The sequence below is a fragment of the Oncorhynchus keta genome, chromosome 19 (genome assembly GCF_023373465.1).
Source record: "Oncorhynchus keta strain PuntledgeMale-10-30-2019 chromosome 19, Oket_V2, whole genome shotgun sequence".
Lineage (NCBI taxonomy): Eukaryota > Metazoa > Chordata > Actinopteri > Salmoniformes > Salmonidae > Oncorhynchus > Oncorhynchus keta.
This window is the reverse complement of record NC_068439.1, coordinates 50,330,179-50,351,130: the sequence shown is the minus strand read 5'-3', so window position 1 is coordinate 50,351,130 and position 20,952 is coordinate 50,330,179. Positions and strand designations below refer to the sequence as shown.

Here is a 20,952-nt window from a genome sequence, read left to right as displayed (position 1 = left end):
GCTCCGGTACCGCTTGCCGTGCGGTAGCAGAGAGAAAAGTCTATGACTAGGGTGGCTGGAGTCTTTGACAATTTTTACGGCCTTCCTCTGACACCGCCTGGTATAGAGGTCCTGGATGGCAGGAAGCTTGGCCCCAGTGATGTACTGGGCTGTACGTATTACCTTCTGTAGTGCTTTGCAGTCGGAGGCTGTGCAGTTGCCATACCAGGTAGTGATGCAACTAGTCAGGATGCTCTAGATGGTGCAGCTGTAGAACCTTTTGATGATCTGAGGACCCATGCCAAATCTTTTCAGTCTCTTGAGGGGGAATAGGTGTTCTAGTGCCCTCTTCACGACTGTCGTGTTGTGTTTTTGGACCATGATAGTTTGTTGGTGATGTGGACACCAATGAACTTGAAACTCACGACCTGCTCCACTACAGCCCCTTCAATGAGAATGGTGGCGTGTTCGGCCCTACTTTTTCTGTGGTCCACGATCAGCTCCTTTTTGTCTTGCTCACATTGAGGGAGACACCTACTCATTACAGGCTATTTCTTTACAGTGCCTTGCGAAACTATTCGGCCCCCTTGAACTTTGCGACCTTTTGCCACATTTTAGGCTTCAAACATAAAGATGTAAAACTGTTTTTTTTTGTGAAGAATCAACAACAAATGGGACACAATCATGAAGTGGAACGACATTTATTAGATATTTCAAACTTTTTTAACAAATCAAAAACTGAAGAATTGGGCGTGCAAAATTATTCAGCCCCCTTAAGTTAATAATTTGTAGCGCCACCTTTTGCTGTGATTACAGCTGTAAGTTGCTTGGGGTATGTCTCTATCAGTTTTGCACATCGAGAGACTGAAATGATTTCCCATTCCTCCTTGCTAAACAGTTCGAGCTCAGTGAGGTTGGATGGAGAGCATTTGTGAACAGCAGTTTTCAGTTCTTTCCACAGATTCTCGATTGGATTCAGGTTTGGACTTTGTAGTCGCTACACCATTTTTTAATTGTGCATCAGGTTCCTGGTTATAAATAATGTCTATGATCTAACGAGATTGATATGCGTCATCTAGCGATGTTAGGCCTACTGCTGCAGAACATACCATGGCAGAGTTTGCAAAACAATTGCCACCCAATTCATTCAAATCATGATATGGTTCTGTCAGGTAAGGAATCTTTGCCTTTAACGTTCAACTGAGAAGGTTTTTGAGAAAGGTCTTTATCTACCCACAAGACAGTTATCATCATTGGGGCTCCCGAGTGGCATGGTGGTCTAAGGCACTGCATCTCAGTACAAGAGGCATCACTGCAGTTCCTGGTTCGGATCCAGGATGCATCACATCCGGCTGTGATTGTCAGTCCCATAGGGCGGTGCACCATTGACCCGGGGTCGTCCGGGTTTCGCTGTCATTGTAAACAAGAATTGATCATTAACTTACTTGCCTAGTTAAATAGTTAATAAAAACATATTTTAAAAAGTGGCTAATTGGCTACATACAGAGTGATAGACAAACGTGCGCATCAAAACAAACAGGTAGAAATGAATTGGCAGTGTTACATTTGGCTTTTTAAGGCAATAGTGGCTAACTATTGGGGTCATGTCAATATGGCTTGATTGTATAGTAGCAGGGAGCTTTATGTTGAAAAATGGCAAGCTCCTCATAGGTGGGCTGCAAGCTAATCGTAGCTCGTGATCTATCTGTTGGAGATGCCTGATCTAGACTCTAAAACCTACATGCTTACCCTTTCAAAGTAGGAGGTACATATGCATAGAAAAGATGACTGATCATTGGTCAAAATATTCAGATCAGATTGTGATGTCATGATCTGGGCAAAAAACTCCATCCCACCTTCCAACACTTTTTTTTTTACACAAATAGCTCTTACACAAAAAGGGCATTATCATAATATTCACAATATCATTAAAAAATGTTTTTAACTTCACTGCCCCTTTAACATTTACATTACATTTAAGTCATTTAGCAGACGCTCTTATCCAGAGCGACTTACAAATTGGTGCATTCACCTTATGACATCCAGTGGAACAGCCACTTTACACTAGTGCATCTAAATCTTTTAAGGGGAGGGGGAGTGAGAAGGATTACTTTATCCTATCCTAGGTATTCCTTAAAGAGGTGGGGTTTCAGGTGTCTCCGGAAGGTGGTGATTGACTCCGCTGTCCTGGCGTCGTGAGGGAGTTTGTTCCACCATTGGGGGCCAGAGCAGCGAACAGTTTTGACTGGGCTGAGCGGGAACTGTACTTCCTCAGTGGTAGGGAGGCGAGCAGGCCAGAGGTGGATGAACGCAGTGCCCTTGTTTGGGTGTAGGGCCTGATCAGAGCCTGGAGGTACTGAGGTGCCGTTCCCCTCACAGCTCCGTAGGCAAGCACCATGGTCTTGTAGCGGATGCGAGCTTCAACTGGAAGCCAGTGGAGAGAGCGGAGGAGCGGGGTGACGTGAGAGAACTTGGGAAGGTTGAACACCAGACGGGCTGCGGCGTTCTGGATGAGTTGTAGGGGTTTAATGGCACAGGCAGGGAGCCCAGCCAACAGCGAGTTGCAGTAATCAAGACGGGAGATGACAAGTGCCTGGATTAGGACCTGCGCCGCTTCCTGTGTGAGGCAGGGTCGTACTCTGCGGATGTTGTAGAGCATGAACCTACAGGAACGGGCCACCGCCTTGATGTTAGTTGAGAACGACAGGGTGTTGTCCAGGATCACGCCAAGGTTCTTAGCTCTCTTTAAAATAATCCAGAGCATGCAAACAGAATTAGCCTAACCATGTGTATTGGGATTGATAATTAATTGCATTGGAGTTTGCACGTAAGCCTTACACTATATGCAATTTGTTACGTTAAATGAATGTTTAGGTACACAGCAGGGACAAGTATTTCAGTAATTGTAACATCAAGATTTCTCAAAATCGTCATGGCTATTAACCCAGTAGCCAACTCTGAAATGCATCCACATTTTCTGTCTGTTTGTAGGTAAGCTAAAAACACACAGAAAATGTGGATGCATTTCAGAGTTGGAAGCAAGCTTCCAAGTCAAAACAGTTCACACACTGTAACAATGTATGCAGAGAGTCGGGAACAAGTTCAGGGCGTGAACACGATAAACAATGCGCTGGTGCGCATGACGATGGTGACAGGTGCGCGTAATAATCAGCAGTCTGGTGACCTAGAGCCCAGAGGGAATGTACGTGCCAGTACCCCCTCCCTGACGCACGGCTCCAGCCGCAGGGACGTCCCGGGGATCAGGAACTGATCGGCCACCTCTGCCAAAGCGCGGGAACCTGGCGAGCCAGCTGTGGCATGGGAACCTGCCAAGCCTACCGAGTCTTGAAAACCTGACGAGCTAGCTGAGGCATCCTCGGTAGAGTCAGCAACAGACGCTTGACCCGCCAACCAAGTCTTGACACCCGATGTACCAGCTGAGGCATGAAAAGCCTGACGAGCAGGCTGAGGCATCCTAGGTTGCTCCGGCAGCGGAACCCAGACCAAACATCTCCAACACAAAAATACAAAAACACTCCCTGATGCTTCTCTTGGGTGAGGCGTTATTTTGTAACAATGTACACTGAGAGTCGGGAAGCAGGTTCAGAGAGTGAATACATGTAATAAAGGAACAAAACAAGAACCACAAACAGTGCAACGACATAAAACCGACACAATAACGCCTAGGGAGGTGTGCGTAATAATCAGCAGTCTGGTGACCTAGAGGCCAGAGAGGGAGTATACATGACACACATACAGCGCCTTCTGAAAGTATTCAGACCCCTTGAATTTTTCAGACATTTTGTTACATTACAGCTTTATTCTAAAAAATTAAAAAAAATCTAAATCCTCAGCAATCTACACACAATAACCCATAATGACAAAGCAAACACTGTTTATTTTATTTTAGCGAATGTATTAAAAATAAAACAAATAACTTATTTACATAAATATTTAGACCTTTTGCTATGAGACTTTGAAATTGAGCTCAGGTGCATCCTGTTTCCAATGATCCTCCTTGAGATGTTTCTATAACTTGATTGTTGTCCACCTGTGGTAAATTCAATTGATTGGACGTGATTTGGAAAGACACACAACTGTCAATATAAGGTCCCACAGTTGTTAGTGCATGTCAGAGCAAAAACCAAGCCATGAGGTCGAAGGAATTGTCTGTAGATGCGCCGAGACAGGATTGTGGAGAGGCACAGCTCTGGGGAAGGGTACCAAAATATTTATGCAGCATTGAAGGTCCCAAGAACACAGGGGCCTCCATCATTCTGAAATGGAAGATGTTTGGAACCACCAAAATCTTTCTAGAGCTGGCCGCCCGGCCAAACTGAGCAATCAAGGGAGACGGGCCTTGGTCAGGGAAGTGACCAAGAACCCGATGGTCACTCTGACAGAGCTCTAGAGTTCCTTTTGTGGAGATGGGAGAAACTTCCAGAAGGACAGTCATCTCTGCAGCACTCCACCAATCAGGCCGTTGTGGTAGAGGGGCCAGACGGAAGCCACTCCTCAGTAAAAGGAGGCTGCACATGACAGCCTGCTTTGAGTTTGCCAAAAGGCACATAAAGACTCTCAGACTATGAAACAAGATTCTTTGGCCTGAATGCCAACCGTCACGTCTGGAGGAAACCTGGCACCATCCCTACAGTGAAGCATGGTGGTGGCATGCATCATGCTGTGGGGATGTTTTTCAGGCGCTGGGCGACTAGTCAGGATCGAGGAAAAGATAAACGGAGCAAAATACAGAGCGATCTTGATGAAAACCTGCTCCAGAGCTATCAGGACCTAAGACTGGAGTAAAGGTTCACCTTCCAACAGGACAATGACCCTAAGCACACAGCCAAGACAACACAGGAGTGGCTTCAGGACAAGTCTCTGAATGTCCTTGAGTGACCCAGCCAGAGCCCGGACTTGAACCTGATCTAACATCTCTGGAGATACCTGAAAGTAACTGTGCAGCAATGCTCCCCATCCAACCTGACAGAGTTTGAGAGCATCTGCAGAGAAAAAGAATGGGAGAAACTCCCCAAAAACAAGTGTGCCAAACTTGTTGCGTCATACCCAAGAAGACTGCCAGCGAATACCACATCGAAAGGTGCTTCAACAAAGTACTGAGTATATTTCAATTTTCGCAGTGCCAACTGTGCCACTACAGATTCTGGGTTCGAGTCCAGACCGGGAGACCCATGGGGCGGCGCACAATTGGCCCAGCGTCGTCCGGGTTAGGGGAGGGTTTGGCCGGCAAGGATATCCTTGTCCCATCGCGCAATAGCGACTCCTGTGGCGGGCCAGGCGCAGTGCACGCTGACACGGTGTTTCCTCCGACACTGGTGTGGCTGCCTTCCGGGTGACGTGGGCATTGTGTCAAGAAGCAGTGCGGCTTGGTTGGGTTGTTCAGACAATTTCAGACAATTTCAGTAGTATACGCCTCTTCGTCAGAGATTGGTCAACAGTACTACAAGTAGGAGTGGGCTATGGACTGGATTCTTCAATTAAGTGTTTGTCATTCAACGAGATTACTAATTTTCATGGAGTTTTTCACTTGGGAAATACTGTACCAAACATCTTGTATATAAAATTGCAAACATTTTGGCAAAAACTTTCAAATTACAATGTCTTGAGCTGCAAAAACATTTTGGGCGACCTGACCAACTTCACATGGAAATGCGTTATCTGTCAATCTCATTGAAAGTGAGTCTAAGAAGTGGTAGATCTGTTTTATTTCTATACTTCCCGTTCTTAAGTTTAGTTTCTGCATCTTTTAATTTCGGTTTGTACACCAGTTTGCAAAAGCTGAAAATACAATATTTTTGGGGTTGTGGAAAATACACTGCTCAAAAAAATAAAGGGAACACTAAAATAACACATCCTAGATCTGAATGAATGAAATATTCTTATTAAATAATTTTTTCTTTACATAGTTGAATGTGCTGACAACAAAATCACACAAAAATTATCAATGGAAATCAAATTTATCAACCCATGGAGGTCTGGATTTGGAGTCACACTCAAAATTAAAGTGGAAAACCACACTACTGGCTGATCCAACTTTGATGTAATGTCCTTAAAACAAGTCGAAATGAGGCTCAGTAGTGTGTGTGGCCTCCACGTGCCTGTATCAAATCAAAATCAAGTCAAATGTTATTTATATAGCCCTTCGTACATCAGCTGATATCTCAAAGTGCTGTACAGAAACCCAGCCTAAAACCCCAAACAGCAAGCAATGCAGGTGTAGAAGCACGGTGGCTAGGAAAAACTCCCTAGAAATGCCAAAACCTAGGAAGAAACCTAGAGAGGAACCAGGCTATGTGGGGTGGCCAGTCCTCTTCTGGCTGTGCCGGGTGGAGATTATAACAGAACATGGTCAAGATGTTCAAATGTTCATAAATGACCAGCATGGTCGAATAATAACAAGGCAGAACAGTTGAAACTGGAGCAGCAGCACAGTCAGGTGGACTGGGGACAGCAAGGAGTCATCATGTCAGGTAGTTCTGGGGCATGGTCCTAGGGCTCAGGTCATGACCTCCCTACAACGCATGGGCATGCTCCTGATAAGGTGGCGGATGGTCTCCTGAGGGATCTCCTCCCAGACCTGGACTAAAGCATCCACCAACTCCTGGACAGTCTGTGGTGAAACGTGGCGTTAGTGGATGGAGCGAGACATGATGTCCCAGATGTGCTCAATTGGATTCAGGTCTGGAACCGGCGGGCCAGTCCATAGCATCAATGCCTTCCTCTTACAGGAACTGCTGACACACTCCAGCCACATGTGGTCTAGCATTGTCTTGCATTAGGAGGAACCCAGGGCCAACCGCACAAGCATATAGTCTCACAAGGGGTCAGAGGATCTCATCTCGGTACCTAATGGGAGTCCTCTGGCAAGCACATGGAGGGCTGTGCGGCCCCCCAAAGAAATGCCACCCCACACCATGACTGACCCACCGCCAAACCGGCTATGCTGGAGGATGTTGCAGGCAGCAGAACGTTCTCCATGGCGTCTCCAGACTGTCACGTCTGTCACATGTGCTCAGTGTGAACCTGCTTTCATCTGTGAAAAGCACAGGGCGCCAGTGGTGAATTTGCCAATCTTCGTGTTCTCTGGCAAATGCCAAACGTCCTGCACGGTGTTGGGCTGTAAGCACAACCCCAACCTGTGGACGTCGGGCCCTCATACCACCCTCATGGAGTCTGTTTCTGACCGTTTGCGTTTGAGCAGACACATGCACATTTGTGGCCTGCTGGAGGTCATTTTGCAGGGCTCTGGCAGTGCTCCACCTGCTCCTCCTTGCACAAAGGCAGAGGTAGCGGTCCTGCTGCTGGGTTGTTGCCCTCCTACGGCCTCCTCCACGTCTCCTGATGTACTGGCCTGTCTCCTGGTAGCGCCTCCATGCTCTGGAGACTACGCTGACAGACACAGCAAACCTTCTTGCCACAGCTCGCATTGATGTGCCATCCTGGATGAGCTGCACTACCTGAGCCACTTGTGTGGGTTGTAGACTCTGTCTCATGCTACCACTAGAGTGAAAGCACCGCCAGCATTCAAAAGTGACCAAAACATCAGCCAGGAAGCATAGAAACTGAGAAGTGGTCTGTGGTCACCACCTGCAGAACCACTCCTTTATTGGGGGTGTCTTGCTAATTGCCTATAATTTCCACCTGTTGTCTATTCCATTTGCACAACAGCATGTGGAATTTGTCAGTCAGTGTTGCTTCCTAAGTGAGTTTGATTTCACAGAAGTGTGATTGACTTGGAATTACATTGTGTTGTTTAAGTGTTCCCTTTATGTTTTTGAGCCGTGTATATTTCACAGCGGTTTTGTCACCAACTGAAATTAAGCAAACTATTTTTTGCAACCAGGAAATGGTGGAATGATTTCTGCATAGCTCATCTTTTAATTCTGACTAATTTGATTAAGTGTCACTAGCTATGTTGTTGCTACAGTGTCTCAAGAGGGACAAATAGTAATATTGCTGCTTTTTTCCCCCTCATTCTTCAAGCGAAGGTCTTTTTAAGGGAGTATGTAAGTTCGCTTCTACTAACCAAGTTCTGGTAGAAGCAAACTGAACCTTGTAAGGATGTTTGCTGAGAATCGGGAAGCAGTCAGTGATTTATCAATAAGGAAACATAATATAAAACACCAACAACGCACAGACATGAAACCGAAAAAATGTTGACTGGGGAAGGAAACAAAGAGTGACACATATATAGGGCATGTAATCAAGGAGGTGATGGAGTCCAGGTGAGTGTCATTATGCGCATAACCATGACCGAGAGGCCGAAGGAGCACACGTGACAAATCTAGTCAAATAATGCACTTGTTGTAGATTAAAGGCTGTGTGTGATGACAAATTACTTTGTTTAGGGCACCAGGTGGTGCTAAAGGTTGGCTAAGAAGTGTGAAGTTAGGAGAGGGGGTGCTAACTTTTCATTTCTTTGCTTTGGTTCTGTCCAGCCCCTTTTCCCCACTTTACTGTGTTTAGGAATAATAAATTCCCTGTAAACTGTATTTTTCTCTGCTTCTGTTGTCCTTCCGCGCATCTACGATCACATATTTATTCACTCCACGGGGAGTTGAGATGTAGCAGGGTGTTGCGTTCCCTCCAAGAGGCCTACGTAACACAGTCAAGTTCGGACACCTACTCATTCAAGGGTTTAATTTATTTTTACAAATCAAAATATATTTTAGATTCTTCAAAGTAGCCACCCTTTGCCTTGATGACAGCTCCGCACACTCATGGCATTCTCTCAACCAGCTTCACCTGAAATGCTTTTCCAACAGTCTTGAATACCTTCCCACATATGCTGAGCACTTGTTGGCTGCTTTCCCTTCACTCTGCTGTCCAACTCATTCCAAACCATCTCGATTGGGTTGAGGTCAGGTATTTTGATTCAGCACTCCATCACTCTCCTTCTTGGTCAAATAGCCCTTACACAGCCTGGAGGTGTGTTGGGTCATTGTCCTGTTGAAAAGCTCATTATAGTCCCACTAAGCGCAAAACAGATGGGATAGCGTATCGTTGCGGAATGCTGTGGTAGCTATGCTGGTTAAGTGTGCCTTGAATTTTAAATAAATCACTGACGGTGAGTTTGACCATGAAGTCCTCATGAGAGCCAGTTTCATCATAGGGCTTAATGGCTTTTGCGACTGCACTTAAACTTTCGAAGGTCATGACATTTTCCAAATTGACTGACCATGTTTTAAAAGTAATGATGGACGGTCATTTATCTTTGCTTATTTGAGATGTTCTTACCATTTTACCACAGAAGGCTATCTTCTGTGTACAACCCCTACCTTGTCACAACACTACTGATTGGCTCAAACTCATTAACTAAAGAAATTCCACAAATTAAGGCACACCTATTAATTGTAATGCATTCCAGGTGACTACCTCATGAAGCTGGTTGAGAGAATGCCAAGTGTGTGCAAAGTTGTCATCAAATAAATAACCCTTGAATGAGCAGGTGTGTTCAAACTTTTGACTGGTGCTGTATATCTCATGACTAAGTTTCTGCCACCATTTCTCGCATCATTAATTTTAACACAAAGATCCTTGTCAAACGAACAAATGATCTGTCTGCAATCTGCATGAACTATCAAACCTATCGTTTTCAATCACAGCTGTAATGATTTTTTTGTGTGTTTGACTTTACTCGGTTAAAGACTGGATGGAAACGTAGTTAGCTGACATTGATTCTAAATTTGGGCATTGCAACAAATCTTGCATTACTTGTGTCATTATTTAGACTCACAGTCTAGTGAACAACCATGACGTCATAACGAGGCGCATTATCACGGAACATGACGTAGACAAAAGGGAGATCAGATTGGTTTCTAGATTTGTAAATCACAACACAAAATCACAACACAAAATTAAACCGTACTGTTTTCGTAATAATACCCAACAACTGGCGTCCATTTCAACTATCATACGATCGTTTTGCTGTTTGCTGTTGAAGTCCCTCGGTGTGCGCATGCCAAATGGCGTAGTGCATGAGCAATCGAGAGGAAGTGGCGGGTGATCTGGGTCCGCACCTTTTCCGGTAACACAGCACCGCAACCGCTTTGACTGAACGACTGTAAGAGAGAGGCAAGAGCGGGGAGAATCAACCTGGGGACCGGGGGTTGCCGCAGTTGTAGGTAAGCTACCTATCACATTTTCCAACGCGACGCCTTTTGTGTAATCGTTTATATGATATTGCGCGCTATTTTCAGGGTGGAACAGTGCACTTTTGACATAAGGGTAGCCGATTAAAGTTGTGCTCCGTCTGTCTGACACCCCTCCCTTTTCTGAATTGCTCTTGTGTTACAGGGAGAGAGAGAGAGGAAGAACGGAAAGTCGGATGAATCAATTACCTTTTGAGCATTCTAGACCTGGTTGTCCCGGCGAAGATACGACTGGGGGTGATCTTATTTGTCTCCGGTACAATGAACTCCCGAATAGAATCGTTATTTTGAATCCGCGGATTGGAATAAGGGCAAGGGGACAGCCGGCAGACAAGGAGGAAGTCGGAACTACTACGGGCTTTTGAGAGGGCCTACTTTCTTAAACGCAACTATTAGGCTATATTTTTGGTATTTCTTTCTACATTATTGAAAACACCAAGGTACGCACCGGGACCTGAAATTTATATTCAAATGATATCGGGTTGCTAGGCCAATCGTTTGAATCAAAGGGACTGAATTATAGTGTTGTGGATTATGAAAATATTTCCCCACCCTCTCCCGGCACCTAGACGTCAAATTCTCAACCACTTAAATTTCCCTTTGCACACCTCTCATAGTTCCTAGTTATTTTCCGACAGCTGTTAAGGTAACGGAATATTTATATCTTTCAGTGAATAATTGTCCATTGCTTGCCCGCCATTCTAGACACAAGAGTATTTGGAACAGTCGTTTGTAACTGCCACCGTCTTTTAAAAAAAGGATACTTGTGTCAATCTTCCGCTGATAGACTGTCACGTGGACGTCTGCTGTCAGGCAACCTGCTACCGCAATAGAAACGAAACCTGAACTTTTTTTAAAATATCAATTTCTGCTCTCTTGAAATCATAGGGAAGCAATTTAGATTTTTTTACTAAGGAAGTGGATGTTCATGCACAGCCTACAATATGGGGAAAATGCTCTCAAAGATCTTTGGCAACAAGGAGATGAGGATATTGATGCTTGGACTTGATGCTGCTGGCAAGACCACCATCCTCTACAAGCTGAAGCTGGGCCAGTCCGTCACCACCATTCCCACTGTCGGCTTCAACGTTGAGACGGTAACCTACAAAAACGTGAAGTTCAACGTGTGGGACGTCGGGGGCCAGGACAAGATCCGACCGCTGTGGAGGCACTACTACACCGGCACCCAGGGTCTCATCTTCGTGGTGGACTGTGCCGACAGGGACCGGATAGACGAGGCCCGCCAGGAGCTCCACCGGATCATCAACGACCGGGAGATGCGTGACGCCATCATCCTGATCTTCGCCAATAAGCAGGACCTGCCCGACGCCATGAAGCCCCACGAGATCCAGGAGAAGCTGGGCCTGACCCGGATCAGGGATAGGAATTGGTACGTTCAGCCATCGTGTGCTACCACCGGTGATGGACTATACGAGGGTCTGACCTGGCTCACCTCCAATTACAAATCTTAATGTTCATCACTTCTATGTTCAGCCTGGACTGTTTAGTTACAACAAGCTAAAAAGAAGTGAAATGAACAAGAGATGGAGAAAAAAAATTACAAGCTGAGGCAATTAATGAATAATATGACTTCTCAGCTGATTAAATGAAAAGTTTGATTCAACTTTTTTTTCTTTTGATAATGACTTCCCTATAACCCACATTTTCTTTATAAACAAAAATACTATTGTTTTGGCTTTTTTCATACCTTTTCCCGCCTTGGCTCTGTAATATACTTCGCTCGCGTTCTTGTCACTCAATACTTTACTTTCAGAAGCTCTGAAAGATGCGTATTCAAAAACAAAATGTCTTTTATGATGTTTTGGGGGATGGCAGGGTTCTATAGATACATTAGACAGCCTTTTCATACAGTATTCTCATGTCCCAACTTCCACCCAAAAGATGGGAGATGCCCCTTTTGAGGATGTTACCCATGCTGGAAACAAAGGGGCAGCATCAGCATATCAGTTCAACTGCCACCATGTTTTTTTTTTAAAGAATTAAGATGGTGTATTATGGACATGTAAGGACCTAATGAAGAAGTACTTTTTTCACAGTTGATTGATTGTAAAAAAAAAAATTAAAAAAAATAGCTGAGATTGAAGAAAATGTGTTAGCACGTAACTCCTTAAACAGTGATTCCATCCAGGATGTCTGCTAGGGAAGTTTTCTAAAAAGACACGATATGGATGCTGGAGTATATGGAAACTGACATGGATGGATATTGTTGTATTTTTGTTCTGTTTTCGGATCAGAATCTTTTACCACTGATCTCGTTTTGCCTCTTCTTCCAAGCGCTTCCATTTGCAGTTCTGGCTGGCTTTTGCGAAGCCCTGAGTTTATAGGTGCACCAACAGACTGACAGCATGGCGGAAAGCACACTTATAGCTGAGTCTGCACTGTAGGTGGGGGGGGACTACCCTATCCATGAGAGGATGGGAAGACACATACTATAGGCCCCTTGACTAAAAGTGCACTCTTGATTGACTCTTGGACCCCAGTAAGTTTACTCCCCCCACCACCACCACCACCATACCACTTCAATGGTGCTCTGCTCTCCAGTAACTGGGGCCTTTGCGCTGCTCATTCACATTAGCTGTACAGCTCGTGTCAGGCAAGACAGTACTTTCTGGTCAGTATAGATAAATGCTTTGTTTTATTTTTTTGTTCAATTTGCTATGCTGACTAAATAAAGATACCCAGATCAACATGGAAGTGGAGCTTTTTCAATATGATGCCTGCAACACAAGTTGATTAACATGTACATGCTTAAACTAATTTGAATGTCACGAAAGAGGAAGTAAAATTTGGCTGTTAAAAAAATTGTTGTGTGAACTGTGAAGTCTGTTTGGTGTGTTTCCGTTGTGCTCTTTCATGGCGTGAGTCACAGGCTTTGAATAAGTGATGAGATCTCTGGTTTCGGGTTGTGATTGTCAGGTAGCTTAGACCTTACTTTCAAGGCCTCTCTATGTATCCCATAGTCCATTAGAATACTGTAGTAGGAGTCTCTGGTGTATTTAACCCAAAGTGCTTTTTGACATTTAGGGATGTGTAAGCAAATCATGCCCAAGCTGTTTTTCTTTTGTGAATTTGTAAGGGGTTATAGTCAAACTCACTTTCTAAAATACATTTTCACACTTGAAGTTGAAGAAAGTTAGTCCTTAAGTTGGTGTTGGTTTGAACGTAGAAGACTGCTGACAGATTGAACCCCACCACCTTGTCTATTAGCCTCAAATGGCCACAGATTGAGAGACATTGACTGGATGGAACTGACTGACACCTGTACTTGTGTACAGAGATGGTAAATAAAAAATAAATCTTTTTTTTTTTAATGGGTCACTCAAAGCTTTGTCCTCAAGAACAAACAAAACACAGTGAATTTGAGTATGTACGTTGAAACTTTCAATTGTATACATTCACAAATGTAAATAATACATAAGGCAAGGGAAAAAGGTTGGTCACATTTGAACATGCCCTTAGTTGCTCAAAGTAAGTTACTGTTTTGGCAAGTGTACCGTAATGCGTTTGTGTTCACACCAATGAAAACCTGCTTGGCGTCTCGGTTGTAGAGTGATATCATCCTTCATGCTCATGTGACCCGTAGGGGGTGTCAGCCACACTAAAGGCCCCAGCCAGCCTGGCTGGCAGCTTGCCCTGGGTAAACTATGCCCTTAGGTACAGATCTAGGATCAGTTTACCCGCTCCCAAATCCTAACATTAACAATTAGAGTGGGGGAATAAGAAAACTGACATTAGATAAGTGTCTATGGACAAGTTCATCCCCAAAAACAGAGAGGGAGGGTGAAGTATTGGTATGACATCAGTGACTAAAGGCAGAAAATGCTCGAGGGAGATGCATGTCAGTGTGATCGTTGTTTGAGGTGGGGCACAGTTGTTCCAGAGCGTGCAGTCAGCCAAATGTTAAGCTTCAGTTTAGCGCTTATAGATGAGCGCGTATATGAACGTTCAGTGGGACCTTTATGATAAAGGGGGAAAAAACGATGAGCAGGTTAAGGTATTACATATTTGCCATTTCTTATGCAGTTTGTACAAATGTATTACCACACAATAATCCAGCAGCTAGTGCCCAGCCCTTATGGGTCTCAGTGAAGGAATGCCTTTCTCTGATGAAATGGAGGTATGGCTACAGTGTTGGCTAATGTGTTGTTTGTTCTGCGTCTGTTGGTTTGGAGTTTGACCAGGCTATCGCTGTGTTGTAATCGACTTCCCTGTGACCCGGGCAGGCTGGACGAAGGACGTGTAGTTAAACTGAAATCCACACTAGGGAGGTCAAATGGAGCTGCCTGCTATCTCCTCAAGACCGCTGCGCCACTTGGGATGGTTCAAAGGCACCGCATCACAGTGCTCGAGGTGTCACTACAGACCCTGTTTCGATCCTGGGCTTTATCACAACCAGCTTTGATCGGGAGTGCCATAGGGCGGCGCACAATTGGCCCAGCGTCGTCCGGGTTAGGCCGTCATTGTAAGATAAGAATTAGTTCTTAACTGACTTGCCTAGTTCAATAAAAGATCAAATCAAATCTGCTTTCACCACAGATGCTTTTACAACGGTCTTTAAACGCAACTCAATTCTAGAGACAAAAGTAAAACATCTCCACTCTCGCTGTATGGCAAATGTTTGAATAAGCAGTGTCTCCATTTGCTTGGTATGCAAACTAGAGATCGCAGCATACACAGCGAGGGGAGTTGAACTCGGGCTGTGTTTCAATCGAATAATGTGGCTTACGCTCCGTTTTTCCTCTCTGTACCTTAATTTTCATTGGAAATAATCAGAAAACATTGGAGACCATGTTGAATGCTGAGCAGGACACTGCTTTCACCAGTCTCTCACATCAGCAAAGACAGAGCGGAGATGAGGAGAAGAAGCCCTTCTAGACTATGGAGACTCAGCCATGTAGTGTTTAATTAGAGAGGCTTAGAAGCCTCTACAGCTGTCACTGCACTCTGGCAGATCTAAAATAAATAGCCAATAGCTAACAGTTAGTGCTATCTGGGATTCTTGGGGCGTCCATATCCTAAACCCTAACCTTAACCCCTACACTTGACCATTTTACATTTCAACTTCAAATGAGGTAACATCAGTGTTGGGACATCCCAAGGATCCCGGATAGCACCGACCAATAGCGAACATCCTCTGCTGTCATTCTCACCTGTAGTCACACGTTAAACTCAACCGTTTGTGTTCTGCTGCGTTCAGTATGGCTTTTGAACTTTAAGACTTAGACCTTCACGATAAAGACCTCTTCGTGAAGCTAGTAGACACATGTAGTTAGTCACATACCTGCCACATTTACACATTGAAGCTATATTCCCTGCTTTTCTGGTTCTACATTTTTTTACAGCAATATTAGGGGAACTACTATTGAATAACTCACTTTCCTCTAATGTCTTAAAGATGAGTTTAGAAGTGAAAGTTATTTGAGGCATGTACAGTTGAAGTCGGAAGTTTACATACACCTTAGCCAAATACATATGTAAGTTTCACAATTCCTGACATTTAATCCTTGTAAACATTCCCTGTCTTAGATCAGTTAGGATCAACACTTTATTTTAAGAAGGTGAAATGTCAGAATAATAGAGGAGAGAAGGATTTATTTGAGCTTTTATTTCTTTCATCACATTCCCAGTAGGTCAGAAGTTTACATACACTCAATTAGTATTTGGTAGCATTGCCTTTAAATTGTTTAATTTGTGTCAAATGTTTCAGGTAGCCTTCCACAAGCTTTCACAATAAGTTGGGTGAATTTAGGCCCATTCCTCCTGACAGAGTGGGTGTAACTGAGTCAGGTTTGTAAGCCTCCTTGCTCGCACACGCTTTTTCAGTTCTGCCCACAAATGTTCTATAGGATTGAGGTCAGGGCTTTGTGATGCCCACTACAATACCTTAACTTTGTTGTCCTTAAGACATTTTGCCACAACTTTGGAAGTATGCTTGGGGTCATTGTCCATTTGGAAGACCCATTTGCGACTAAGCTTTAACTGACTGACTGATGTCTTGAGATGTTGCTTCAATATATCCACATAATTGTCTTCCCTCGTGATGCCATCTATTTTGTGAAGTGCACCAGTCCCTCCTGCAGCAAAGCACCCCCACAACATGATGCTGCCACCCCCTTGCTTCACAGTTGGGATGGTGTTCTTCAGTTTGCAAGCCTCCCCTTTTTCCTCCAAACATAACGATGGTCATTATGGCCAAAACGTTATATTTTTGTTTCATCAGACCAGAGGACATTTCTCCAAATAGTACGATCTTTGTCCTCATGTGCAGTTGCAAACCGTAGTCAGGCTTTTTTTATGGTGGTTTTGGAGCAGTGACTTCTTCCTTTGGCATTTCGAAATTGCTCCCAAGGATGAACCAGACTTGTGGTCTACCATATTTTTTCTGAGTTTTGGCGGATTTCATTTGATTTTCACATGATGTCAAGCAAAGAGGTACTGAGTTTGAAGGTAAGCCTTGAAATACATCCACAGGTACACCTCCAATTGACTCAAATTATGTCAATTAGCCTATCAGAAGCTTCTAAAGCCATTACATCATTTTCTGGAATTTTCCAAGCTGTTTAAAGACACAGTCAACTTAGTGTATGAAAACCTCTGGACCCACTGGAATTGTGATACAGTGAATTAATCTGTGAAATAATCTTTCTGTAAACAATTGTTTGACAAATGATTTGTGTCATAGACAAAGTAGATGTCCTAACCGACTTGCCAAAACTATAGTTTGAAGAAATTTGTGGAGTGGTTGAAAAACAAATTTTAATGACTCCAACCTAAGTGTATGTAAACTTCCGATTTCAACTGTATGTAGTTAGTAAAGACAAACCTGCTTGGGTTTTGCCGGGTGGATTTAGCCCTGAGCCAAACTATTGTCTGCCGCAGGGTAGGGGTGGACCGATCTATTGCATTCGTTTGGAGGGGGTGAACTCCAGCATTACTGTTTAAATGGACCTTGTTACCAGTTCCCTGTAATTGGTTTACTCAAGCCTCCTCCCTGATATTAATCTTACTGCTGCTGTGTTGAACCACACACATGCACGCACGCACACACACACTCAACAATTCTTCCTTGAACAAAACAGAACTGTTCATTCATAGACAGTGTTACTTTGGTTATTCATGATTTATTATATTGTACTGGAGTACACATTTTCAATCCAAAAATACAGGCTATTAAGGGGATGTTCGTTGCGTTCATTGTAGTTACAAATAAGTGTTAATGACGTTCATCCGGGTCTATTTGCACATCTGGGGCCTACCTGTGAAACATGAACCCCCAACCCCACACCAGCATTAACCAAGCAGCAGTTGAGACAAGACACACCTCTACCGGATTCTGTTTCATACTCAAACACGTATCTTTTCTGAATCTTCTAGCTGAACTCCTTCGAGTTTTGCATTTGGTATACCTTTCTATGCCTTTGTGTACCCAGAGCTCTAGTTTGTGTCTTTCTATAGAACAAGGAACTGGAATTCTCAACTCAAGTGAAAGGAGAAGTGTTGCCAGCGTTGGGTCCTTGGAACAGCGACGTAACGAAATGAAACTCCCATTGACAGAATATCACCTTGATTTATTCCATTGCGTCAAACAGCGAATACATCAAGATTGTATTCAATGAGTTTGGATGAGCTCTTCGTTAGTATAGACGTGCCTGTACACATCTGTTTGCATGTGTGTTTTGAAGTGGATCATGTAAATATGTACCACGTCTACCAGGGCCTAGCATAAACTGGTTGTGGTGTCCCGACAAGTTCTCTAAAACACTTTGAGGACCACCAACACTGTGTGGACAGTGAGAAGTTGGATGTAAACTAGGACTCTGCATCTCCAAATATTACATTGTAAACATTTGAGGGTAACGGATGATGGAAAAATAAACGCTTTACATGGATCATTATCATTCCCTTGCTTCAAGTTTGACATTAGGGAAGTTAGAGGTTAGAGGTTACTGTTGGCTGTTCTATTATTGTTTTGTTTTTTACATAGTAGGCCTATATCTATCCCTTTCAATTATGTCCGAACCTTTGACTCTATCATTCTTAGAGACACACAGCAATCTGATGTGTAAAACATCAAACAGAAAGAACTTAGTATCAGAATCAGTGGGAAGGAAGGCCTATTGTATGGTGACAGGCACATATACCGAGACTCCACCTTCAGGTAGTCTACTCAATGAATAGTAATTATCTGCCTCCTCTACTCCCCTGACATCCTGTTCAGGAGCAACAGCAGACAGCATCTTACTGTCTAACATATGAGACAAGAACTAAGCAAGTACCCTGAAAACCCAGTACCCTGAAAACTCTAAATTAATTCCTTTCTCCTCATCTCCTTTCCATTATCCGTAGCCTTGAGCGTGGAATCGGACGGCAAAGTCACAAGATAGGTGAAATATTTCACCTATACCCAGTGTTTTTTTTTATATGACTGCAGATGAAAGACAGGAAGCCACTTTAGTCTAATGAGACACACACACACACAGTCTGGTCAGCTGTGGATGCTTTACACAGCTCTACAAAACAACCATGCTGTGCTTTAACAGAGTCACTCAGCCTTGAGGCTGCAACTAGCCTCTTTAGAAAATGTCATAGAGAGCTTTTCCCTTTGACCATATGCAAACAATTATACAGGGCCTAGAGGACGTAGTGCATCTGGTGGCAGTATGTTGAGGCAAGGATGCATCCCCTGGCCCTCTAAAACAGGATGTGATGCGAGCTGCCAGACCTAAATGAATGTGAGAGGAATCGGAGCCCTGTTCATATTAATTACAAAATGTACCTTTCCGTTCTAGCTTCCTTGGGCTGCGTTTACACAGGCAGCCCAATTCTGATATTTCTTCCACAAATTGGTCTTTTGACCAATCACTTCAAATCTTTTCACATCAGATCTTTTTCAGAGCATATCTGATTGGTCACAATACCAATTAGTGAACAAAAATATCAGAATTGGTCTGCCTGTGTAAACGCAGTCTTGGAGTCACTGATCACCCGATTGGTTAGGTGAACACAATGCTTATCCAATCATGCTGAGTGATTACTTCCAGGGAAGGGAGGAAGGACAGATGTATTTTTTGAAGTGTTGTTATAGGTCCTAAATATAAAAGAAATTATGTGTTTCCTGTTCCCCTATGCAGTTTCACAGGAAGCTTCACTCTTTTATGTTGGTCCTAAGGGAGCCCAGTCTTGATTCTCCACCTGTGGCTCAGGTGCATCTGCAGTGTAGGGTACAGTATGAAACATTGGATCAATCCAATGCTACAGAGGAAATGAGCCAAAGAGGGGACTTGGAATTAGGCTCCTGTGAGGCCCAGAGACAGTACTATGATATCAACCCTTACTTCTACTAAAAGACAGGCATTCTCTAATCTACTTGAGTACTTCTGAAAATAAAACAATCAAAGCCACAGTTAGGAATTACTCGATCCAGATCCAATATATCAGTCCAGTTTTGTGTTTGTTAATTGGCAAAGCGACTGCAATTATGCGGAAGGAGTTTAAGAGGAATTCTGCCACCTCAGCAAGACCATGAGGAATGGTGTAATCAGCCGACTATAATCCTCTGCACACACATACGCACACTCACACATTGACCCTTGGTTGACTAGCCCGTGTTCAGTACTCAATAGGAGAGAGGGATAATGAGTGGAGTCAGGAGGCGGGCTTGTACATAATGTGACATAAATCAATATGTGAAGTGAGACTAATTAATAACGTTATATTATGTTATATCATATTCACAGCGATTCCCTTCATCCCAATAACACTAATACACTCAAAGACCAACTAAAGTGACTCTATTATTGTTGTTTTCAGATCTCTGCCACTTGGATTATAGCGATGGAGGCTTCTATTCACTACGAATGGAATTATTGATACTGTGGAACTGAGAACAGGAAGTCAATTACTCTAAATGTCGCTTTCCCTGTGGTCTATCCACAAACACACACACACTCACACTCACACACACCTGCTGCAGACAGACCCTCACATAAACACTGCATCCTTAAATAGCCTGGACACACACACACACACACACACACACACACACACACACACACACACACACACACACACACACACACACACACACACACACACACAGTCCCCAGCCTGTTTCTCCCAGCTGACTCTAGCCTAGTCTGCAGTTGTTGTCCCACAGGCATGGCTGGTGATGACTCAGGGGAGTCTTACATTCCATACAATACTGGCTGTTTTCCTAGATGGAATGCAACAGTGCTGTGATGTCTTTGTTGAGAGGTAGAGAACATTTTGGAGGTCACTCAGATACAGTATCTTCAACGCAGAGTAAGAAATATCTTGTTATATCTTGTTTTTGTTATGTAACTAACTACTGTGTATTGGTAGTTGCTATCTGTTGTCTGTTATGGAAACATGTTATGGAGAGTTTGTTGGCTAGCCACAGGTCCTTTTTAACCACAAGGATATTTGTCTGTCTCAGTGTGTGAGCTCATTGCCCCCATCACATTGGCAGCTCTTACTTTCCCCTAGATGTCAATATAGTAAATGGTCACATTGAAGACCACAGATTTTAAATTCCAGACACGTTCACAGAGTAACGCATTAACACACAGTTTTATCATTTCAAGGCAGCAGTTTCCACTGCTGTATACTCTCTCTTGTTTCAGGGTTATTAAGTAAATCTTTATACAGTAGAAGGACACTAAACCATGTTAGTGCCATTCGACGAGAGTCACTTTGATTGAACACGTGTGTGTATTGACATGCTTCTCGTTGCTTTAAAGATCGGCTCGCGCCGGTCACG

At 43.7% G+C, this 20,952-nt stretch overlaps 1 protein-coding gene across 1 annotated transcript; it reads left to right on the top strand.

Annotated features, from left to right (window-relative positions):
- The first annotated feature begins 10,269 nt into the window (after positions 1-10,269).
- LOC118398428 (ADP-ribosylation factor 6) lies at positions 10,270-12,859 on the top strand. The gene has a single exon (XM_035793753.2). The coding sequence runs from the start codon at positions 11,096-11,098 to the stop codon at positions 11,621-11,623; it is 528 nt and encodes a 175-aa protein (XP_035649646.1). The 5' UTR covers positions 10,270-11,095; the 3' UTR covers positions 11,624-12,859.
- The last annotated feature ends 8,093 nt before the right edge of the window (positions 12,860-20,952 follow it).